The sequence below is a fragment of the Myiozetetes cayanensis genome, unplaced genomic scaffold, assembly GCF_022539395.1.
Source record: "Myiozetetes cayanensis isolate MyiCay16 unplaced genomic scaffold, myiCay2020 scf24, whole genome shotgun sequence".
In the NCBI taxonomy this organism is placed as follows: domain Eukaryota; kingdom Metazoa; phylum Chordata; class Aves; order Passeriformes; family Tyrannidae; genus Myiozetetes; species Myiozetetes cayanensis.
The window spans coordinates 9,912,623-9,937,011 of NW_026087456.1; the positions used below are offsets into that span (position 1 = coordinate 9,912,623).

Sequence of the window (24,389 nt, forward strand, 5' to 3'; positions counted from 1 at the left end):
TCAGACAGCTGCGTCTGCCTGTGGTGTTCACATCCTTGGCTTCCACCTGCTCTGGTGGCTGTGCAAGGGAATCACACCGAGGGGTTGGAGAATAATTTTACCTTTTATACCTGTGAAGATGTTCACTGAGTTTAGAATGGAACCAGGCCCAGCTATTCCTTCTGTTTTACCTCTTCTGTGAATGTGTGAGACTTGGAAAGAAATTGCTTCAGTCCCGATAGATTCAGAAATCTCCTTTGATTTCTTTATGTTCAAAACTTCTGGCTTTGGCACTTGGACAGAGCTTCATCTCTTCCTTTCTCCACTTCTCATTTGGCCTTTCAGAGTTCATGTGTTCAGTGGTTGGACTTGATGGTGTTTTCCAGCCTTAATGATTCTCTGTTTTGTTGTAACAGTCAAATGTCCAGTCCAGCCAGTGTCCTCTAGATGGATTATCCAGATTCTGGAGCTCCATCATACAGACAGGTCAGGGGAGGACTGTCAGGGCAGCGGGCAGGACGCAGATGCCAGTGTTTAACTGGTCCTTGTGTTGTGGTGGTAGAGGTCTGCCCTGTCTCTCAGAGACTCCAAAGAACTCGGAGCAAGTCAGCGAGAAGTGTGTTCATGTCTCTTTGCTTTTACAGGGAAAGCATTCAAAGCGCCTTTTTTGGTTTTCCACTGTTGCCACCGAAGTGTCCTTCAGCAGTTTTGCAGTAGCAGGTTGCCCTGCCCCACCTTGTCACCACTGACGTTCTTCCCTTGGACTTTTCCGTGTTTTCAGTGAGGGTCATTAATGGAAAAGCTGAGCTACCCTGGCTGCTCCTGGCTTTGCTCTCCAGCTGGACAGCACTTCTGGCTCAGGCCAGATGGTCATGCAGAGCCCTTCAGCTGAAGTTTTTCAGCTTCTCCATAGGCAGGAGAATGCAAATCCTCCTGGAAAAGAGCAAAGACTGTTCCCTGAGCTCTTGTGAGAGATTTCCCCTTGCATGGATCACGGCGGGAGAGTTTTCTCCCTGAGTGGATCAGACTGACAGGCCTCCACCACGGGGATTTTGTGTCATTTGTGGGGCTGGTCCAGAGCGCAGATTTTAGGGTATTTAGGAGAACTATTAACCGGCACATCGGTGGCTTGTACAAGTCCTCCCTCGGCAGCTGCCAGGCTCCATACTTCATCCACAGGACAGTGTCTGTGCTGCCGTGTGAGCAAGGCACAGCTCCCCGCTCGGAATAATCCCGGTGGAAGGGAGCGGGGCTGTGTCCCGAGGGCCCGCCGTTGTGTCTGGACAGTGTAGCTGGCTTTGCCGACTTGCAGAGGCTTAAGGCAGATAAGGTGATGACTGGAGGGTAATTGCTGTTGACAGTAGGCACTGGGCTGCTCCGTGACAAGCAGGGCTGTGGCTGGGCCTGCACTGCCCGGGCCGTGTCCTCTCACACCATTCCCGTGACAGTAACAGGTCCCACGTCTGTAGGAACACATTCCTTACACAGCTCTTAAAAATAAGCAGCCGGGTGTAAACACAGCTCTCCCTTTATTCCAGAGAAATGAGCAGTCCAAGGAGTTGTTAGTGCACTCTCTGTGGAAACTGCCCCAGTTTGCCCCACTCTTTGCCACTGAAAATTCCTTTACTGGCCTGCCTAGAGAAGCTGTGGCTGCCCCACCTCTGGAAGTGTCCAAGGCCAGGTTGGACAGGGATTGGAGCAACCTTTAAGTGGGAGGTGTCCCTGCCCATGGCAGGCGGTTTGAACTAAATGTTCTTACAACCCAACCCCTTCCTTGGCTCTCTCCATGCTTTCAGCCAGCTGGCAGAAGCTGGCTCAGGTGCCAAGGAGTAAGGAATCCAAACTGGGAGCGAAATAATTTTAATTTATAATTTAATTATAGCCCTGCTATAACTACTTAGTTAATGAGCACTGAGGGGCTGCATCTCTGCCAAAGCAACTTGTCGAGCATTGAAAGCTCGTAGTAGTGGTCAGCTGCTGAAAACACCTGTTTGAAGAGTTTAGACCCTGAAAATCTCTGAAGCCTGTTGGAATCTCAGGGAAGCTACCCAAAAATGCTGAGCTCAGGCTATCCAGCATTTCTTCTTCCAATAAGTTCTGAATTAGCAAATAAATTATGAATGCAACCTGTGCTTTCTGAATGTGATGGGCTTTAGGGGTACCCTCCCTTTTTGGGCTGCTCTGTCCTTCTATAATGCATTATTCCACTTAGGAATCTCAGGATGCTTTAAGTGTGTTCCTTTGTGAAGTAAAAGTGATTTTTGGGTTGATGTAATGGTACATGAAGGCATGAGTGCTTTTCAGGTTGTTAATGCAGAGCTCTCTGATGTTCCTGGGAGATCATCTGTCTTGGAAAGTCATGGACTCAGTGTTCTTAGGAGCTGGAAACTTTGGCAGTACAGGGCTGGCCACTCCAAGCTGTAGGAAATAAACCCTCCCATACCCAAACTGGGTTTGGTTCCAGCAGCCCAGATACCCAGGTGTGCACCTCAGCAGTGGACCAGGCTGCACGTGCTTGATGACTTACTCTTTCTTCTCTGCAAACCGAATTCCAGAGCCTCTACAGATGCTTTTATCTTACTTTTGGACTTTGATACAGCTGATGACTTTGCAAAATGGGATGTTTTCCATGTTATTTTTCACCTTTTTTTTTTGCAGCAGTGTTTAAAGGGCTGCATTGATATTGGATCGCAGAACTTGGTGTGGCGTGAAGTGACAAAGGGGTGGGTTTGCTTGGTTTATGTGCGTCTAATCTGTGACCCCCAAACTTCTGTGCATCTTCTTTTCGTATGTAACCACCAGCAGAAGGTGTCTCTCAGGTCTCCTAAAAAGCCAGACCCAAATGCTCGAGTCTTCTTCATATATCCCAATAAATTATGGCCTTTATCTGACAGAATATTCTCCTGGGATTAAAGTAGATAAATTCCATATATTGGTGTTAAAGTCTCTGAACTACATGTGTAAGTTGCTACTCTAGAGGAGGAGGGACAGCTTGTAATAAAGACCTGGAATTGTCAAGAGACTGTTTTTATTACACTTTAGGAGATGCAAAGTACTTCAGAATTCAAAGCAAGAATCCAGCCCTACCCATGATCCATGTAACCAGGGGTTCCCCTTTCTGTGGGGAAAAGGGAAATTCCATAATTAAGTTTTTTGAATAATGGCATGTAAGTATATATTTTTAACCTGTTCAAAAAAAAAAAACAACCTAGAAACCAAAACTAACCCAGATCATCTGTACATCCAGAACAAAATTATCATGTTAATTATCAAATTAACACTTGCTATATAGAGAGACAAATAATTAAAGAAATGCGAAAGGGGAGGATTTTCTGCTACTAGGAAAGCAGAAATTGTAGGAGGCGTGATTTATAGTTTTAGGGTAACTATCTCTTGACTGAGTTGGCTGTTAGGGCTAAAACCCAGCTATAAATAAGGTGCAGAGCAGATGAGCCAGGGCAAGGCCGGGCAAGTCCTGAGGCCGTGTTAAGCCAGCGCGGAGCTGTGACCGGGTATTAGTGGTGTCCAGGCGAGCCGGTGCTGTGTCCGTGGGCTGTGCAGAGAGCAGGCTCTGGGCTCTCACTCTGGGGCTTCTCCTCCTTGGTTGTTCAGAGTGTCTTCCCTCAGCTTTTCATTTTTAGAGAGCAATAGCCCTTATTCCAAATGGGCTTGGTTTGATCCTGAGCCTTATTCCTTGTCTTTTGATTGCATGTTAGGACCTCACATCGACATTTCCACTGCCAGCACCATCACTGTTAGATTTCCACAGGTCTAAAAGCACTTTCACCGTGAATCAGGTAAGTGCAGAGCTGTTGCAGACTGTCCAGGTAATATGTCAAGCGTGTTTTGCAGCACTGAGAACTCTGGAACAGGCTGACATTCCTCCTTTATTTTTGCATTCCCAGTTTCTGGTCATGGGATGGAAAAAGAACAGTTAATAGCTGACCTAAATTCAGGCGTATTTAATTATAGTTTCCTTAAGTTCTGACTATGTTCTGTGTGTGTTTGCTGCCAGGTATGGATAACCTGCAGTCCTAGAAAGCCTCATGCCAGGTAGGGAAGTGATGACAAGAAAATTATGGGGTAAAATTCCAGCCATTTCCATTGGAAAAGTTTATCCTTTAGAGTTGGCTCCAAGCACAGTTCAAATACATAGAGGATGATGCCTTTCTACGTGGCTCCCTGAGTGTGCCCTGGCATCGAGCCCTCGTGTGAGTGCTCAGAGCTGGTTTTACTGACAGCACGTTGAAGGGAGGAGCCTTCCCGTGATGTCAGAGCAAGGAATATAGTGCAGGAAATCTTCCATCCTTCCCAGAACCGTTCTGCAGCTGAATGGTACCAGAGAAGCACATATTTCATGGAAGCAGTCAGCACTTCAAAATGTTTTGTTTTCTCTTTTAAGTCTGAGAACAAAGTGAGGTGGGCTCTGTGTTTGTGGCCTGTGGAGGTTGTGCATTTCACAACTAATCCTGCAGAGCCCCAAGACTCAGACCTTCCTCTAATCCCTGTTTGTTTGTAAATCTGCCAGTCACTGTCACTCCCAAGGGTGGAGGAGAACTTAAGCTGAGGTAATTCTCCAAGCTTAATGATCTCAGGAAGGTGAGAGACACCCGGGCTACTTCTGAAGTCACAAGAACTTTTTTCTCTCTTCATTCCTCAGTGTGGTGAAGTTGCCGGTGTCTAAACCTGGTTGCTTGCATTTTGATTTCCATTAGGAAATGCTTTAGTGTCTTTGCCATCCTCTGTCACCAAGATACCTTTATGAGGGGTGACACCATCACCAAACCCTGTCTGGCACATCCTGAGACCCTGGCAGGTACAGCAGCACTTCAGTGCCCACATGGTGGGCAGCATCCAGCTGATGGGGACTTGGCAGTGATGGATGAATGACTGGAATTTGATGATCTGAAGGGCCTATTTTACTCTCAAGGATTCTATGGTTCTGTGACAAGAGATTTGTTCTGGGTTGTTTTTTTTGTTTGGTTGGTTTTTGCTAATGCTCAAGTAATTGTTCCATGTGCCTTGAGGGGAATGTTAAATCCGATGTTCTCCTCTGTGTCACTGCACTGTGTATCTGCAGCAGCAGAGCTGGCTTGCTGTGTGTTATCAAAATTTCTGAGATAATATTTATTTATTGTGAAATATTCCAGAGAGATGCCCTGCGGGGCTTCTGGAAGCGCTTCACGGATACAGCCTTGAATATACAGTGAAACATGGAGTAAAACTTTATTTTTATTTCCAACTGCGTGGTTGGGGTCACTGTGGAGACAAACCCTTTTTTCCTCAGCCCCCAAGAACGAACAAGCAGAAGTTTTGGCAGCAGTTAAGCAAACAAACTCTCCTCCAGAGACACTGACAGTATTAAGGCCGTGAATCCAGCGTTGAGACTGCAGGTCCCAGCGTTGGTGCTCCCCATGGGAAGGGGCTTGGGGCAGGGTCCTCAGCACAGGACACATTCTTCTCATGCCACAAAGCTGCAGTGGTAGCAGTAGAAAGGCATTTGATGCTTCTGGAGTAAAAGGCAATTTCAGGCAATTCGTAGGAAAAGACAAGAGAGAATGCGGAACTTGACAGTTCCGCATTTTGTTTCTTAAGGGCCTAATAAATCAAAGCACACGAGTTGCAGCACATCCCAGAACCTCCTGAGGACATGCTGAAATCCTGTCTTAGCCCTGCCAGCCTGGGTGCTTTCTGCTGCTGATCCCCATAGTGCAGTACCCGCAGCACCACAGAAATGTTGCATGTACGCAGTTCTTCTGGAAATCACTGAGAATTCTGTTGGAGCTCCTTGGAATCTGCATTTGAACTATATGATTCTTCTTTTCTTCCCTGGTTTTTCAAAAGGCACGCTTGAAAATAAGCCTCAGGAGGCAGCGACAGGATGGACTGGCCTAGTTTCCTTACTTTGAGAACTGCAGAATGGAATTTTTTAGTAACTGCAGAACACGTCTGTCCTTGGGGACTCTATGCATTAACACGCTCTTTGGCAAGGGACTTAGATTGATATCAATTGGTTCCAAACTGGTTTCTCATTAGTTTAATTTTGAATTAGTGAAGGTGTGGATCTTCCCTAGATACTTTTCCTAGCTGTATATTCAGGAAAAGGCTAAATTAGGCAATTGAGCAAGCAAGCACGTAAGAGGACCATGTATACAGAGACAGATTTAAGGGGGGTATGTGTGTGTATATATATATATATGGAATGGTGTCATTTGTAGCATAGAATTCAGCCCAGCTGTTCTACAATATGAAATAAGATGGTGAGAGCCTCCCATGTGAGCAATGCTAAGGGTTCTTTTCAGGTACAGAGAGGTTTGGCTGATGACGTTGATGGAATTAGATTTGGGCAGATCATGGCTTCATTCAATAGCAGGGAAAGAGCTGTAGTTCCATCCTTCCACAGTTACACTCCAGGAAAGATGTGCTGTAGCCCAGAATAACCATTTCTCCTGGCACGAGAGCACGGGCTGATCTGTTCCTGCCGGTACGATCGGATGTAAGTGATGCAGGTGACCAGCAAAATAAAAAAGGAAGAGATAACGAGCCAGCTAATTCCAGAATGAGATTAGCACGGATTAGTCTGTCTAGCCCAAATCCCCAAACAGCCAGACTGGTTCTGTGTGTTTCTTCACTGTTGCCTTATGTGTTGTCTTTCTCCCAAGTAACAAATGTTTGGACAAGAGGAAACAGCCTCAAGTTGTGCTAGGGGAGGTATAAATTGGACATAAGGGAAAATGCCTTCTGAGAAAGGACTGTCCAGCCCTGGCACAGCTACTCAGGGCAGTGGTGGTGTCACCATCCTAAGAGGGATTTAAAAGCCATGTGGATGTGGCACTTGGGGTCATGGGTCAGTGGTGGCCTTGGCAGTGCTGGGGAAGGGTTGGACTCGGTGGACTTAGATCCCTTGTGTTCTGTTAAGTGCTTGACCATGGATGCACACTGCAGCCTCTGAAACAGAGCTGCTGGCAGCACTTGTAACCTGGGGATTGATCCTGACTGTTTGATCCTGAGGGCACTGAAGTGCTGGGCTATGGAAAACAGACAAGAGAATGGATCAACCACTCTGTTACCCAGTGTTTTTTGGACAGGGCACAGCAGTTAGGGAGAGGACCCACTGCTTCCCTTCTCAGCTGGGTTTCACTTGGGTGCTGTGCTTGGCAACTTCGCCAGCTGCAGCAGTTTTGGGAAGTGGAGCTAGTCTGTGATTTTCCCACTGGTGTGCTATCCCAGGGTGGGCATTCTTGAGAGCACTGAAAACAGGGGAAGGGACTCTTTGTGGACTTGCAGGCTTGTCATTCATGAATTCCAGCGTGGAGGAAAAGGGCTGCAAGCTGTGCCGTTGTTGGGGAAAGTGCCCCGTTACCCACGAGTGGAAGGCAGGACCGTTCCTCTACATCTGCTGGATGCTGGTTGCTCGGAGGGCTTAACAGAGCAGGGAGATCCCTGTGCATTTATAGGAACAGTGGGGGAATGGGGACGCTCCCAACTGGGATACAGAACAGCCGCAGGGGCACAGGCTACCCCAAGCCCCATCCAACCTGGCCTTGAACGCTTGCAGGGACAGGGGCTGGGACTCGACTGATGCCTGACTCCTTGCAGGGTCCCTCCTGGGAGTGCTGAGTTCCCTGCACGACCACGTGGAGCAGCGGCTGAACGAGAGCCTGCGGCGCCGCCGGCACGCGGGAGACAACGACCACAACATCGAGGTGCTGCTGGGGGTGGACGACTCCGTTGTCCGATTCCACGGCAAAGAACACGTCCAAAACTACCTCCTCACCCTCATGAACATCGTGAGTACCTGCCACAGCTTGTTTGGGAATGGCAGCTGCTGTTGGGAGCTTTTGTAGGAGCTGGATTGGGGAAAGTAGCAGTGGGATCATTTGGGCTGCTACTGAATATGGATTTCTGTTTTCAGGTTGTTCCTTTCTTTTAACTTTTTCACAGTAGTTTTCTAGGGCATGACACATTCGAGGGTAATTCCAAGAATTTGGAAGTAGTTAAAAAACAGTAAGGAAAAAATGTACACTTGATCCAATTCTAGTAATTCTGAGCTCCTCCTGCAATGCAGTTCTAGGAAAAACCTGGCTAAAAAATAAACATGTAGCGAAAAAGTGTTCTAAACCCCCCGTGGCTCTTGACAGAGCAAACCTCCTGGTAATAGAAGTAGATCTGTCTTAGAAACTGTGGGATTGTAAGACTTTTCAGGAAAGAAAAACAGCCTCCAAAGGACAGAGATGAGGAATAGGCTTCCCATTAGTAATGACTTGATGGGCATGGGAATGACTCATATGTTTTACACTCACCTTTTTATTCCTGGAATTATTTTTAAATGATTGCTTAGGCTTGCAAGTAATCTAAATTTGAGAATTTAGAATTTGAGAGGAAAAAATCATTCCTATATGAATTTAACCCAACTAATGTGTTTTCCAGCATAACTCAGGGAATAATTTCTTTTTTCCCACATACCCCCTAGCACATCAACAATAAGTCTCCATTACACATTATTGCAGGATATTTTAGTTTTTGCAGTCTTTTTAGTTTTGAAACCTTTATAACTCTGTGAGCAGCAGGGCTGATCCATGTCCCAAACCACTTACATATTTTTTATGTGCCTGAGGCTCCATCTGCTGGGAGCAGCTATGGGGCCAGAGCTAGAGTGAGCTGACACCCCGCTGCCCAAAGCCATCCAGAGAATGGGATAAAAGGGGGTTATGGGGAAATCTTGAAGACTCGAAACCTTAGGTCAATTCCAGGGTCCTTTTTTGTCCCAGGGAAGTCACTCCTGTCTCTGGGAAACTCCCTGGTTGTCTCTTGGCACATGGGAAGTTATGAACGTTTTTCCTGGGCCAGCCCTTTGTGGGAGTGATGCTGCTGCATGCAGGGAAGGAACTAGGAGAGGAATAACTGACCTCTGGGATAATTGCTTCACGGGACAGGCAGCCTGAGCTCTGTGCTCATTCCCTGTCCCACTGTCCTGCTGACACTGCTCTCAGCCCCAGGGATTGCATGTTTAAACCATGGGCTCAAATCCTCATGCCCGCAGTCTGGAAGCCTCCCAGTGACCTTTTTCCCTGCGAGGGGAAGAGGGAAGTTCTGTTTAGCCAAACTGAAAAATAAAAACTCTTCTAACTCCTGCTCAAACCCACCGGCCTCTGAACAGGGGTGTTTATTTCTCAGCAGTTACCCGTAGCATAATATTTATTTTGTTTTTAGGGGGATGAGGAGCTTCATTGAGGACCTGCAGATGTTTCACACTCTGGTGCCAGGACATTTCTCACCTTCCCAGACACAGGGAAGGGCCTCAAAGAAGGACAATTTTTGGCCCATCTGCATAATTCTGTTTTTCTAACTTCCCTTTCATAAGGCCTCTTTTTAGTACAGAAGTGACCACAGAATTCTAATTGATCTTGAAAAAGTAGGGCAGCAGCATTACTTGCTTCTAAAAAAAATACACTTCAAAACAAGAAGCGCTGGAAGTGTTCCAGACCAGGTTGGACGGGGCTTGGAGCAACCTGGTCTAGTGGAAGGTGGAATGGGATGAGCTTTAAGGTCTTTTCCAATGCAAACCAGTCTGGGATTCTGTGATTTGCAGCATTTGAACTTCAAGTCTTTTCCCCAGTCCTGTTTTCTTCGGGCCCTGAAACTTAAAAGGGAACCTTGACATGTGCTTCCCCAAGTTCCGTATGAGGGGGTAGGTGGTGATGGGAAGTGAGTCTACATTTCTCAGCATGTGGAAATGATCCGGGACTTGAGCCCTCTTCTGAGAGGACTGCAGTGGTACAAGCACTTGAAATAACAGCTCTGTGGCCCTTGGAAGTTCCTTTGGTGTCACCAGTGGGTTGTTTTCTTTTTAATTTTCCCTCTTTTCCCCTCAGGTGAATGAAATTTACCACGACGAGTCCCTGGGCGTTCACATCAACGTCGTGCTGGTGCGAATGATCATGCTGGGGTACGCGAAGGTCAGTGAGCCGGCTCTCCACCTTCAGCTGCTGGGCAGAAAACCCACCCTGGTGTGAATTCCCTGCCTGTGGCTGGAGCTGCCGGGTCTAAGGTGTTGCTCCTTCAGTCCATCAGCCTGATCGAGCGGGGGAACCCCTCGCGCAGCCTGGAGAACGTGTGCCGCTGGGCCTATCAGCAGCAGAAGTCGGACCCCAGCCACGCCGAGCACCACGACCATGCCATCTTCTTAACCAGGCAAGATTTTGGGCCCGCTGGTATGCAAGGTAATGCAGCTGACCTGGAGCAGAGCTCTCTGGGCTCGATGTTTCTTGGCTGGTGTCTACCAGAAAAGAGGAAAAATTGGGAATTGCAGTGTTAGCACTTCCTGCTGTTTGTTCCACAGACTTTTTCAAAAGCAAGGAGACCTTGCCATGAGTCCTTGTCCTTTATATCCAACTGTAGGTTTAATTTTTTACTGGAGAGTTGTACATAAACACCTCTTTACTCTCTCCAAACTCCTGTGTGTGCAAGGATCACTGGGAACATTCAATGCACTTGGCATTCCACTTCCCTTTATTTTATTGCATCCTTCACTGTAGATTTCTATTTATAGACATCCCAGCCGCTTTGAGACCTGCATCCATCTTTGGGACTCAGGGAACTAATGCTAATGGGCAGGATTCCCCAGGTGTGGGTTGTATCAGGGCAGGCACTGGGCAGGCTGCCCTGCACTCAGAGCAATAACTTTTCCTGAGGAAAAGGCAGATTACTGGGGGGGCTCATTTAAAATCTATGCCCTGGGCACAAGACTCAGCCCTGGTGTCTCTCCGTAGGATACGCTCCTGTGACGGGCATGTGCCACCCGGTCCGGAGCTGCACCCTCAACCACGAGGATGGGTTTTCGTCAGCCTTTGTTGTTGCTCATGAGACTGGGCACGTGTAAGTGTAACTTTTACAATCAGATCGCACCAAAACGTGGTGCTGCACGTCCTTCTTGCTCCAAGGGGGTTGGGTTTTATGGCTCTACGGAAGCTGACCTGGTTTTATTTCCGTCCCCTGGGAATGCAGCGGTGGTTGAAGCAATGGAGAGACAAGTGGTGGAAGAAAGCAAGGGGAGAGAGAGGGGGAACTTGTTTTCTCTGGGGTGAGGGAAAGGTCAGGAAGGCATCTTGGAGGCCCAGCAGAGACAGGAGCTGGTTGTGCGTCCTTCACTTCTTTCTCCTCCCCAACTGCCCGTGCTGGCGAGTGCTGGCTGTTTCCCTACAGTTGTTTCCCAGTGGCTCTGACAGGGATTCTTTGTTCCAGGCTGGGCATGGAGCACGACGGGCAGGGAAACAGATGTGGGGACGAGACGGCGATGGGCAGCGTCATGGCCCCCTTGGTGCAGGCCGCCTTCCACCGCTACCACTGGTCCCGCTGCAGCGGCCAGGAGCTCAGGAGATACATCCAGTAAGGCCTCCCACTGCACCCAGGCTCTGATCCCTGTTTTTCCAGGCCCTTTTTCCCTTCAAATCTGTGTTAGAAAACCATGAATGCTGTGTCCTCGGGGGGGCTGTCCCATGGCCCATCTCCTGTGGATGGAAAGGCAGTGGAAAGACCCCTCTGATTCCAGTGGGATTTGGAATAGGCCTCTGCTTGTCAAGGAATCCAAGAATGGTTTGGGTTGGAAGGGACCTTAACGCTCATCTGCTTCCAACCCCCTGTCATGGACAGGGACACCTTGCACAAGCCCAGGTTGCTCCAAGCCCCGTCTACCCTGACCTTGGACACTTCCCAGGACGGGACAGGAATGAGGAATAGACATTTGCTCCTGCTATTTTTTTCTGTATCTCTTCCCACAGCTCTTATGACTGTCTGCTCGACGACCCTTTCGAGCACGACTGGCCCAAGCTGCCTGAGCTGCCAGGCATCAACTATTCCATGGACGAGCAGTGCCGCTTCGACTTCGGTGTGGGCTACAGGATGTGCACGGCGGTATGTCCCCGGTGGGGGGGGGGCCTGGCCTGACTGGGGAGCTGCAGTGTGTCAGAACTGAGGAATAATCACTGCAGGGCACTTAATGGAGTATTTAAACAGAGCTGTGAAGAACAGAGGGATATTTATGGGGGAAACTCATGGGATAATGGACAAGTGGCTGGCAGCACAGTCCACATGGCACAGATTGGTGGGAGTGATCCTAGGGAAGAAAAGGAAAAAAACCCTCAGTTTGCTCCCGCTTCTGGGTGTCTCCTTTCTTCTCACTGTCTCAAGACTGGGGGATGCAGGGAATAAGCACTGCCCTGAAGATACTGGACTCACTGGTGTGTGTGAGATCGATTGACGGAGTGGGTTGGATCCTTCTCACAAAAACTGTAAATAACCTCAGGTTCTGCGTTTCATCTCACGCCTCTTGTGGGTTTCAGTTCCGAACCTTTGATCCGTGCAAGCAGCTGTGGTGCAGCCACCCCGACAACCCCTATTTCTGCAAGACCAAGAAGGGACCTCCCCTCGACGGCACAGAATGTGCACCTGGAAAAGTGAGTCTGGGCTTTGCACTGTGTTTGTCTTGGGGGAAAAGACCAACAGTGTTGTTCATCTGAGGTGAAGGGCACAGAGAGAAACAGAGGGAATTGCTCAGCCTCCCTTGGGTTGAGCGAGAGGATGGGAAAAGAGGAAGCTGTGTTTTCCCACTGGGATATTCCATGAGCTGTACAAGATCTACTGTAGCATGTTTTAGGCATAGAAACCCCAGTGGAGGTGTAACCCATTCTGTGACCCTTTTGATACATTTTTTGGGGGTTTTACCTGCAAAGTGTCTGTCAAGTGTCTTTAGCAATCCAGGGAAGCAGATGATGCCATTCCTGTGGAATGGCTGCTCAGAGCTCGTGGTCCAGACACCATGTGGCAAATGTTTGTGTAGGCTGAGGATTAGCACTTGATTTTTCTCTTTAATATCCCCATTAGTGGGGATATTTTTAGTTATAAAATTATACTCAAATACCTTTTTTTTTTTTAGCAAATTCCCTGTATTTTGAAATATCGGAGAGTCCATTCTTACCATCTAAGTGTGCTCCAGGCAGCAGCAAAACGTTCCTGTACTGTGATGATATGTTTGATTTGGGCCCTGTGTCTGTTCTCACCTGTTTCCTGCCCCAATTCCTTTAGTGGTGCTACAAAGGTCACTGCATGTGGAAGAACACCAACCAGCTGAAGCAGGATGGACACTGGGGACCCTGGACCAAGTTTGGCTCCTGCTCCCGGACCTGTGGAACTGGGGTTCGCTTCCGCACGCGCCAGTGCAACAACCCAATGTAGGTCTGCGTGGTGCACCCCCTGGGGGGCCAGGGAGGGACCATTTGAGATGGCATTTAGGGCTTGGGTGGAGATTCTGTTCAAGACCCTGGAAATTGGATCATTTTCATAGAATCAAAGAATTTCACAGAATCGTAGAATCATGGAATGGATTGGGTTGGAAAGGACCTTAAAGCCCATCCAATTCCAAATCCCTGCCCTAGACAGGGACACCTTCCACTAGATATAATTATATATATTTTTTTCTTTTATGCAGTAGAGCTGTATTACAATAATTATTATTAACTGTACACCAGAGCTGTATTAAGAGTACATGGAGTTCTGGTTTTTTGGTTTTTTTTCATGTGACACATTTGGGGGGTTTTGGGCTCTGTAAAGAATTAAATGGGAAGCAAGCCTTGGAATGTAACACAAGTGGGTGCACACATCATGCAGAGAGAGATGTTGTAAATAATATGTAGTGCTCAGGACCCCAGTGGAACTGTGGGGCCTGGATAAATGGATATGGAGTTTTACTCTCCAAGGAACTATGGGAAAGGCTGCAATTTTAACCTGAATAGTTATCTCAGGAGCCAGGCTTAAAATACCTGAAAATGAATCTGATTTTCTGAAAGATGAGGACTCCGTAATTCAAATTTCACCTCAATAGAGCCTTACTCCCCTCACAAGGAAGAATTTCTCCCTAATGAGAATCTCTGGCATGTTTTCTCCTCACAGGCCCATCAATGGAGGTGACGACTGCGCCGGGGTCAATTTTGAGTTCCAGCTGTGCAGCACCGAGGAGTGTCCAAAGCACTTTGAGGACTTCAGGGCGCAGCAGTGCCAGCAGCGCAATTCCCACCTGGAGTTCCGGGGCAGCCGGCACCACTGGCTGCCCTACGAGCACCCCGACCGTGCGTTCTGCTCTAGGCCTTTAGTGCCACTTGAAAGGGTTTGAAGCCATTCCCCTTGGCCTGGATATCTCAGGGACAGGCCCAGAACTCCCCAAAAAAGCAAATTAGTTGGTTCCCCCCCCCACCCCCTCTCTCTATTTTTTCTGAAAATCACCAGTGTGGCCCTAAAGCCCAGATTTTAACCCCTAGATTCCCTGTTCTGACCCAGATTTTCAATTTTAAACCCAAATTAATTATTTCCCACGCAAAATTGCCCATTTATCCTTAAAATTGACACTTTTGACTCTTAAGTTCCTCAATTGTGTCTAGAAATCACCGGATTTGCCCTAAATCCCTGATTTTAACCTCCAATTTCCCTCTAACCCAAATTTACCCTTTTTACTTTTAAATCTCCCATTTTCCCCCAAACATACCCTTTTATTCCCAAAATTGACCTTTTTCCCCCAAAATTGCAGAATTATGTCCAATATCACAAAGATTGTCCTAATGTCCAATTTTACCCTCAAATCCCCAGTTTTACCCCCAAATCCCCCAGTTTATCCTTAAAATTCACCTTTATGATTCCAGAATTGCCTGTTTATATCCAAAATCAACCGCCAGTTTTGCCCTAAATCCCTGGGTTTCTTCCCCAGACCTCCCCATCCCACCCATACTTCCCCATTCTTCCCCAAATTCCCCACAATTTATTTGTTCCTCCCCAAACCACCCTGTCCCACTGCTCCGCCTGTCCTCGTTCCCAAACCTACCTATCCTTTCTCACTCCTTACTCTGTCAGCGGGATATTTTTTGGGAGCACACCTGGATCACTGTCCATCCATGCAGTTCCTTCTCTTCCTTGGCTCCACAGCTCCCAAGAGATGTCACCTGTACTGCCAGTCCAGGGAAACCGGGGATGTGGCTCACATGAAGCAGCTGGTGCATGACGGGACTCGCTGCTCCTACAAGGATCCCTACAGCATCTGTGTCCGTGGGGAATGTGTGGTGAGTGGCAGCTGCCCCAGGGACAACCGATGGGAACAGCTCCAGGGCAGAGAGAGGCTTCTCATATGTCTCTAAATTCCATATTTGTGGCATCGCATTCCTCATAATTCCTGGAGATTTAAATTAAATTAGAGAACAGCACCGACCAGTCCCATGGAAATGCTCCACTTCTCTTCCACTGATTGTTTTGTATTATGGAATCCCAGACTGGTTTAGGTGTGAAGGGACCTTAAAGCCCATCCAATGCTACCCCCTGCCATGGCAGGGACACCTTCCACTAGCCCAGGTTGCTCCAAGCCCTGTCCAACCTGGCCTCGGACACTTCCAGAGATGGGGCAGCCACACCTTCTCTGGGCACCCTGTACCAGGGCCTCCCACCTTCACAGGGAAGAATTCCCTCCTAATGCCCAGTCTTTCCCTTTTTTCTGCAGAAAGTGGGCTGTGACAAGGAAATTGGCTCCAACAAGGCCGAGGATCAGTGTGGGGTCTGTGGCGGGGACGACTCCCACTGCCGGACTGTGAAGGGGACCTTCACCCGCACCCCCAAAAAACTCGGTAGGAATAACATCTGCCTGCAGCTGGCTGGAGTTCCTGTGGGCTCTGGGGTCTGTGTCACACTCATGGACACAGGATAATACCAGAATCATTCAAACTTCGACAGTAATGGGCTTAACATCATCCCTTGAGCCCAGTTAGGGCAGGCTGCTGCCCATCAGCCCCTGACTACGGGTGGATGTGGAAGTGGTGGAGGTGTTCAGGGAATGCTGGTTGCTTTTCCCTAATTTTGGCAATCTGGTCATTAAAAAGACTTAATTGACCTCTTCCAACAGGGAAATATTTAAGCAAGAAGTGCCAAAAAAAATTAGAGTTTCTGGAAAATGAAATCTGCAGGTATGCAACTTAAAATTTCCCCATGGACTGTCACTAGTCCGACTTCCACTGACTGGTCACCTTGGCCAGATATGTCCAGATGTGCTGTAAATGCATTTGCCCACGATGTAAATTATATTTTATACTGGTAAAGTGACCCTCAGTCACTGGAATGACTGGACTGGTCTCCCAGGGCACTAATTGCAAGCATTCTGTTTAAGGGAAGAGCAGAGGATCCCTTCCCTTGCCCAGAGGAACTTGCAGTGTTTCCCCGTCTGGGACAAAGGAGGCTGAAAACACACTGGGTCAGTGCAATGGCTTCTAACCCAACAGCCTGGCTGAGGATAAACTTGGGAAAATTATGCGGAATAGTTGTGTTTGTGCCCTCATGTGCCGAGGAACACAGGGAACATCTTTTTACCTGACTTGCGGATAGATCCAGCCTGTAGCAGCATGGCTGTAAATATTAATCTGATCCTAGCTGGGAAGTGGCAAATTGTTCTGTAACTGGTGTCTCTTCTCTCCCTGGAAGAGAAGAGCCCAGGGAGGGCCTGTCCCACACGTTCCAAACCGATTGGCTCCATGTCTCCCGGCCCTGCTCTTCGGTTGCTGGTGGATCCCTCTCCTGCAAGCAGAGCTGGGCCGTGCCCTGCGCTCCTGACCATGGCTGTTCCTTTCTCTTTCCATCCCTGCTGCCTCCACTGACCCTGCACGTGCCAAAGGGTACCTTAAGATGTTTGATATCCCTCCTGGGGCTCGACATGTGTTTATCCAAGAAGACGAGGCCTCTCCTCACTTCCTTGGTAAGTGTTTCTCTGCTCAGGTTTGGTTTGAGCCTCAAGAAGCACAGGGTGCTCCTGACAGTGAACCTGAGGGATGAGAGAACCCAGAGAAGGGGTTGGGTAAATGTGGGCTTCGCAAATGGCATGGTCAGGGCTGAGTCTTGCAGTCCCACACCTCAGCAAACAAACACCTACTGCTCATTTAAATCCTCCAAAATATTAAACTGATCCAAGTTTGCGTGTTTACTAACCAAATATTGTCATCAGTCACATGGAAATGAGCACTGCTGGGGTGAATCTAATTCAGTATCTTTAATTATTATTATGGTGTATTGGAAAAAGTTATATGGAAGAATGGGAGTTCACCTTTGAGTGAACAGGGTGAGATCTTTACGGTCCCTTTCAATTCAAACCATTCTGTGATCCAGCTTGCTAATGAATTGGCTCCTAATCATCATCATAGTAATCCCCACTGTACCTGGCTGCTGAGGTGTGCTGCAGGAACCCAAACCAGGCTCCACTTCCTCAGTTCTTTGCTTAGGGATTTTAGCATCTGGGATGCACCTGTGTGCATAGGGGAAACTATACGGATGAAAATCTGGTATTTTCACAACTTGATGGAAATACCCTGCCTGTGCCACCCCAGTTGCTGTGGCGGAGGCACAACAGGCTCTGCTCTTGCTTCTCCCAGCAATCAAGAACCAGGCTACAGGACACTATATCCTGAATGGGAAAGGAGAGGAGGCCAGATCCCGATCCTTCATCGACCTGGGCGTGCAGTGGGAATACAGCATCGAGGATGACATCGAAACGCTGCACACGGACGGGCCCCTGCACGACACCGTGGTAGTGCTGGTGGGTGACGCATTGAGCCCTGGGAACACAGGGCTTGGGGTCTGAAAGGATCTTAAGGATCATCCAGACCTCAGTGTCTTTACTTTGCAGAGCAGTCAATAACAGCTCTGGGTTTATGTTTGGTTATTCACAGATCATTCCTCGGGAGAACGACACCAGATCCAGCCTGACTTACAAATACATCATCCACGAGGATTCCGTGCCGACCATCCACAGCAACAACGTGCTGCGGGAGGACATGGACACCTTCGAGTGGGCCTTGAAGAGCTGGTCCCAGTGCTCCAAACCCTGTGGTGGAGGTGAGCGGGGAATGGGGCACCTGTAACAAGGGAGAGATTACAAAAAAAATGGGGGAAGGGAATGATTTAGGATTCTTGGCCTTCTATTTTAACAGCAACCCAAGCTGTCAAATACCTGAAGTGCCTGATTTTTCCCAAGTGTCACACTTCCAGCTTAGGAAGGAAAAGGCCTTTTTAGATGTTTAAATTCAGCCCCCAAGGCCTCTTTGGAAGTCCAGACTAAGACACTGATGCTCCTGAGCATTCCCTGTATTCATGGTGTGTCCATGGCTCTTAACAAAGAATGGGCAATGCAAACCCCAAAATATATTGTCTTGTGAACCCATTTAATAGGCCAGGAAAATCCTATTTAACCAAACATTCTAACAAGGACGTGTTTTTTCTGATTTCTCCGACACGTTTCCCAGGGTTCCAGTACACCAAATACGGGTGCCGCAGGAAGAGTGACAACAAGATGGTTCATCGCAGCTTCTGTGAAGGCAGCAAAAAGCCAAAGCCCATCCGTAGGATGTGCAACCTGCAGGAGTGCACGGAGCCCCTGTGAGTGCAGCCAGGCACAGAGAGCAGGGATTGCTCCAGCCATGTTGGGTGGGATCAATCTGGTGGAATGCTGACAGCTTTCCATCCTGGAGCTCCTGCATATGTAGAGGAATTTCTACCTGTGCAAAAACTGGGTACTGATCTGACTGGGTGGTTATAGTAGATTTTAAATATATATATACACACACATATATATACATGTAGATCATAAAACTTTGGAATGGTTTGGGTTGGAAGGGACTTTAAAACTCATCTCATTCCACCTCCCTGCCATTGCCAGGGACACCTTCTGCTAGACCGGGTTGCTCCAAGCGCCATCCAACCTGGCTTTGGACGCTTCCAGGGATGGGGCAGACACAGCTGGACAACAGGTGTGATGGTATCTGACTCCATTTTCCTTTTAGCTGGGCAGCAGACGAGTGGGAACACTGCACCAAAACCTGTGGGAATTCTGGCTACCAGCTACGCACCGTGCGCTGCATCCAGCCCCTTCCCGACGGCACCAACCGCTCCGTCCATGCCAAGTTCTGCAGCGGGGACCGCCCTGAGAGCCGCCGCTCCTGCAACCGGGCACCGTGTCCTGCGCCATGGAAAGCCGGACCCTGGTCCCAGGTGGGCAGCGGTGCCAAGGGCTGGCTGGGACACGGGGATCTGTGCCCAGTGCTGTGGCACGGAATGTGCTGAACTGCCCTTGTGTCTGGCAGTGCTCAGTAATCTCTAGGGCAGAGAATGAATATACTGAGGTAAACTGAGGCAGTCAGTCATGAAGAGGGAGGGAAATTTCTGGGGGTAAAACCTGAAATAACCTGTAGGGCAGAGAATGAACATTTTGAGGTAAAAAGAGGTAATTAGTAGTGGACATGTACAGAAGGTTTGGAGGGCAAAACCTGAGATAATGTGTAAGGGATGGTAAGTATTGTGGAGCAGAAAAATCTTATATAATCTGTCGAGGAAGAATAAACATTTTGGGGACAAGATAGAGGTAATCTGTCTGATTTATGATGTGGTTTTAACATCTAGGTAATATATAGGGGACAAAGTGGACATTTTGAGCATAAACCCGGAGTTAATCTGTAGGTGAAAGACTGAACATTTTGAGATCAAAATGAGGTGATCAGTAGTGGACCGGGAGGGAAGATTTTTAGAGTGAACTTGAGGTAGTGTATAGTGCAGAGAAGGAACATCTTGAGGTAAACTGAGGCAACCAGTACTGCACAGGTAGGGAAACTTTTGGGGCTAAAATCCGAGGTGTTCTTTAGGGTGAGGATGAACATCTTGAGGTAAACTCAGGCAATCAGTTGTGAACAAACATGTTAGAAAATTTTGAGGGGTAGAATTTGAGGTAATCTCCAGGGTAGAAAATAAATATTTTAAGGTAAAAATTAAGTAATCAGGAGTGGACAGTTAGGGAAATTTTTGGGGATAAAACCTGAAATAATCTAAGAGTAGGGAATTAATATTTTGAGGTAAAAATGGGGAGAAAAACTTTGGCATGAAAATCTGAGGTGATCTCTAGGGGAGAGAAGGGGCATCTGAGAGGAGAGAAGTTGAGGTAAACTGAGGCAGTGAGTCATGGACAGGTAGGAAATTCTGGGGAGGGGAAACACTTGATGTAATCTCCAGTGTAGAAAACGAATATTTTGAGGTAAAAATGAAGTAATCATTAGAAGGGATAACTTTTGAAGTAAACTTGAGGTAGTCTATAGCACACAGAAAGACTATTGTGAGGTAAACTGAGGCAATCAGTAGTGCACAGGTAGGGAAATTTTTAGGGTTAAATTTTGAGGTAATTACATGGTAGAAAATAAATATTTTGAGGTAAAAATGAGGTAATCAGTAGTGGACAGGTAGGGAAAATTTTCGAGTAAAACTTGAGTTGCTCTGTAAGGTACAATGACTGTTCTGGAGGGAAGACCTTGGTTCATCTGTGTGGTCGGCCCTAAGCTGTCCCCTCTGTGTCTGGCAGTGCTCAGTGACCTGCGGGGAGGGGACACAGAGCCGGCAGGTGCTGTGCCGTGCTGGGGACCGCTGCGACGGGGAACGGCCCGAGTCCGTGAGGGTTTGCCAGCTCGCTCCCTGTGACGGTAAGAGAATGGCTGGAAGGGCTGCAGGGGGGGGAACAGTTCCTGCCTGCAGAGCACGGTGCTGGGCGTGGGGCGAGGCACAGAATCCAGCTTTTTTGCTGTGTTCAGTGAGGCATGTTCTGGATGTCACAGCTCCAGGTGGTCGGTGCTGCCCTACACTGGGGTCTCTCCTGTACACGTGCACAAACAGCGTTTAACCGCGTCGGCCCACGTCGTGCTTGCACTAATTGGGGCCAGAGGTGAAAGTCCATCCAAAGCAAACCCTTCTCGACCTCTAAATCCCAGGATAAGTTCTACAAGCTACCGATCGAGGGAATAAAAATACATATGAAATGGAACTAAGACATTAATAAGGTTCCAGGGAATCCCATTATATTGTTGTCATGGAATTTTTAGCAGATTTTTAAGCTTTTTAGGACAACGATGCATTTCTTCCTTTGGATTATTCACTCTGTAGGATTTGGGGTTTATCTGGATTTTAACTCCCTCACAGTGGCCCTGACACTGATCAGGAGCTGGTAGGAAAAACAGCCAGAGCTCATGGCAGGTACAGGGTGTTTTCTTGCAGAACGGATCCAACTGCTGCCCACCAGCCTGACCAGGATAGGAAATGGGGGCCTGAGTTGTGCAGAATTCACCTAAAAAATAAAAAAATGGGATTATGTGAATATATGACTTGTTTCAGAATCTGCTGGAAGTAGAAAAGCACAACCCCAAATGTCAGCACTGTGGGCAGAGTCATGGAATATAAACCACTGTAAACCAATACCCCAAAATGAACCATGGGAGAACAGAACCAAGTAAGGGTCACTGTCACTATGGAAAGGCAAAAGGAATTGTTTGGGACTTGGTTTGTTGTTTTGGGGTGATGGCTGGTTGCTGTGATTTATAGAATTCCACACATTTGACTGCCAAAATTTTCCAGCCCAGGGGCTTTTGCTGACACAGCAACAGGAAACAACATTGCTTTCCGTGTGGTGCCAAGATTTGGGGTTCAGTACCAGCTTTGCTAGTTTAGAGGAATTATACCTGTAGCCCACAATTCCATGCTGAATGCCTGCTGGATTAGCCTCACAGTGCCTCAAGGAGCACGGATATTTCCCTGCAGAACTGCTGCTTTAATGCTGGGTTTGTCACAAACCAGCAAAGGATCCAAGGAAGCTCACTGGGATCAGGACAAGGACAGGTTTATATTCCATAGAATCTGCTAATTATAACCCTTGTCCCCCAGCCCCGCTGATGTCCCTGTGGGGGACTTGTACCGACTTCCCTGGAATTCAGCTGATTTCACCCCCCCTGAGGTCAGGCTCCAGTTGGTATTTTAAATCAGGAGAAGGTGGTGGCTGGACACACTCCTGGCACATGGTGAGGCAGCACCTGTGCACAGATGAGGACAGTACTTCATGCAGGAAGCTGATTTCATTTCAGAACCTCGGGAGTGGCCTCTGGAAGTTCTTCTCCCCAAGGAAAGGGATGCACATGCCTGCTTTCAGGGCACCTCAGGTCTGACCCATCTGGTAGCACTGTCCATTATTCTGCAGTTCCATTTGGTTCCTGGAAAACTCTGGGCTTCATCCAAACAGAACTTTATGCAACGATAATCTTTTATTTTAAGGCATCTCCAAAGGCTCTTGCTTAGGATTTAATTTTTGTGAGTGAAGGTTCTCTTGGCTTTAATGCTGCTGCTGGATGATGTCCTCAGGCTTGAAGGGCAGGGATTTAGGGTGGGTAGGATGCACCTGGCTGGTGTGTGGGAGCTCTAGGAGGTTTGGCTCTGAGAATTGCTGTCCGAGTTCCTAGCAAACACAACATGCCGACATTTCCAAGTACCACCTGTTTTTTGGGGGTATTTTTGTAGTGTTTATGGGGTCTGTCCAGGGCAAAGCTTCTCCGGGGTGCCTGTTCAGAGCCACCCATGGCTGAGGAGCCGCGGGCAGACCTTTATCTGTGCCCATCCGAGTGCTGCCAGGGCATCCCAGTGCCGATGGCTGGGTTCCCATGCCCAGGATGTTTGTTTTGCAGATGAGCCCTGCCTGGGAGACAAATCCATCTTCTGCCAGATGGAAGTGCTGGCCCGGTACTGCTCCATCCCTGGATACCACAAGCTGTGCTGTGAATCCTGCGGGCAGCGCAGCAGCACCTTCCCACCTCCCGGAGCTGCCGGGACCGAGGGGCACACAGCGTTGGATCCGGGCAACCTGCTGAGGGCTCCACCAGCGCCCACCCCTGCAGTGCCCCCCCGGGCTCAGCTCCTGCCCAGGAGCAGTTCCCTGGGCCGGCCACCTCCGGCAACAGAGGAGGCTGAGTGGCACATCCCACCCTCCAGCCCCGAGCCCAAAGGCACCGGTGTTCCACACCAGAGAGCTCCTCCGGCTGGGAAGACTTCCCGGCTCTTGGCTTTGCTGCACCAGGCCCCTGCCAACAGCAGCAGCCTCAGCCCTCGCAGGGCTCTGCCTCCAGTGCCAGCGGAGAACATGGCAGCAGGGGCTCCTGCACCAGCCAGGACCTCTGGGAACAGCGAGGATCACCTTGGGAAGCGATGGCCTCCAAGGGCCAGCCCTGTGGATCGATGAACGGGAAGGCTTGTGGAGGACAGCCATGGAAAAGGGGGTTTGTTGTGCACTCCAGGGGGAATTCCCTGAACTCTGAGCAATCCGGAGTGCACTGTGTGCCCCGGGCAGGACACTGCAGGGCACAGGTCGTCCTCTGGAAATACAAAGGACAAGAAGTGCTGGTTCACTTTCTGTTGCTCCGGCCTCCTCCTGCCCTGTGTTCCCTGCCTAGCTGGGATGCACGGAGGAAACCCAAGTAACATTCCTGGCAGGGAGTAGGAGTCGCTGAAGGCTTCGTCCAGCCTGGGCCCAAAGGTGGCCCTGACCTCACTCTCCCCCATGATTTTGGGTTCCAAACACTCACCTGGAGGAAATGCCCCACTGCAGGCAGGCCCAAAACAGCAACACTTGACAAAACACCTTTGCCACGGACCAAGGGAGCCCTCAGGACTTGTTTGGCTCATCTACCCCTGGAAAGGGATGTTGCACAAGCACCTTTGCAGCTGTTGGGTTAATCCTGGACAGGGCAGGGAATCAGGGTTATCATTAGAGTTTTGTGCTGTCACACAACTGTTTACCTGTGTTGTTCTGCCCCATGGACATTTCCAAGGGGCTGGTGTTTAAAGCAGCAGTAGCATAAAAGGAGGGGTTTCATTTGCTTAGGAATTAAACTGCTGGCACAACAGGCTTGGGGGGTTTGGGGCATCATCAGTGCGATGCTGGATTTTGAAATAGGGAAACCCTGTAGATACTGCAAGTGTTGTCCTGGTCCCAGGCCAAAGGGGTTCCCAGCTGCTCCCCATGTCCATGCTGAACCAGCACCCAGAGGCAGAACAGGTACCGCCAAGACTTCAAAGAGAGGATTTTTTTCCTGACAGGAAGCATGGATTTCAAGGCCTGAGAGATGTTTCTTTCCACCGTGGTTCACCTCCAAACCTCCTCAAGCACGGCACATCCGACTGCAATCATTAATTTATGCCAATCCCCCACCTTGTCTCAGCCCCACCGGCCACGCTCCCTCCAGCCCATTGCTGTAAAGGACTTGTATAGGGGAGTGAGAGCTACAGATATTTATTAAAAAAGTGGATTTCTTGACAATATTTTATGTACTAAATATTTACACCAAGAGCAGGTGACTCTTCTTTTTGCCAAGATCAAATCCAGAGATGGAATTAGATGCTGTGTTGTAGGGACAGAACAGAAAGTTAAGCTACTAAACTGCTGTAGAGAAATGATTGATTTGTATTCTTCAAAAAGATGACAGGGTTTTATCACAGTTTTATCTCATTTCTCGGTGGGCTATTACAGTTTCACATGCAATTGC

General features: G+C 48.6%; 1 protein-coding gene across 2 annotated transcripts in view; it reads left to right on the forward strand.

Annotated features, from left to right (window-relative positions):
* ADAMTS3 (ADAM metallopeptidase with thrombospondin type 1 motif 3) overlaps positions 1–24,163 on the forward strand; it is a 97,509-nt gene extending 73,346 nt beyond the window's left edge. For both annotated transcript variants that reach the window (XM_050320620.1, XM_050320619.1), the window contains 18 exons: positions 7,579–7,769; positions 9,855–9,938; positions 10,046–10,202; positions 10,752–10,857; positions 11,224–11,367; positions 11,760–11,892; positions 12,321–12,434; positions 13,063–13,208; positions 13,927–14,102; positions 14,950–15,083; positions 15,515–15,638; positions 16,676–16,756; positions 17,427–17,590; positions 17,724–17,889; positions 18,297–18,429; positions 18,834–19,041; positions 20,396–20,513; positions 22,536–24,163. In XM_050320620.1, coding sequence (XP_050176577.1) covers positions 7,579–7,769; positions 9,855–9,938; positions 10,046–10,202; positions 10,752–10,857; positions 11,224–11,367; positions 11,760–11,892; positions 12,321–12,434; positions 13,063–13,208; positions 13,927–14,102; positions 14,950–15,083; positions 15,515–15,638; positions 16,676–16,756; positions 17,427–17,590; positions 17,724–17,889; positions 18,297–18,429; positions 18,834–19,041; positions 20,396–20,513; positions 22,536–23,086 — 2,930 coding nt within the window. In that variant the 3' untranslated portion in view covers positions 23,087–24,163. The remainder of the gene's footprint in view (positions 1–7,578; positions 7,770–9,854; positions 9,939–10,045; positions 10,203–10,751; positions 10,858–11,223; positions 11,368–11,759; positions 11,893–12,320; positions 12,435–13,062; positions 13,209–13,926; positions 14,103–14,949; positions 15,084–15,514; positions 15,639–16,675; positions 16,757–17,426; positions 17,591–17,723; positions 17,890–18,296; positions 18,430–18,833; positions 19,042–20,395; positions 20,514–22,535) is intronic.
* The last annotated feature ends 226 nt before the right edge of the window (positions 24,164–24,389 follow it).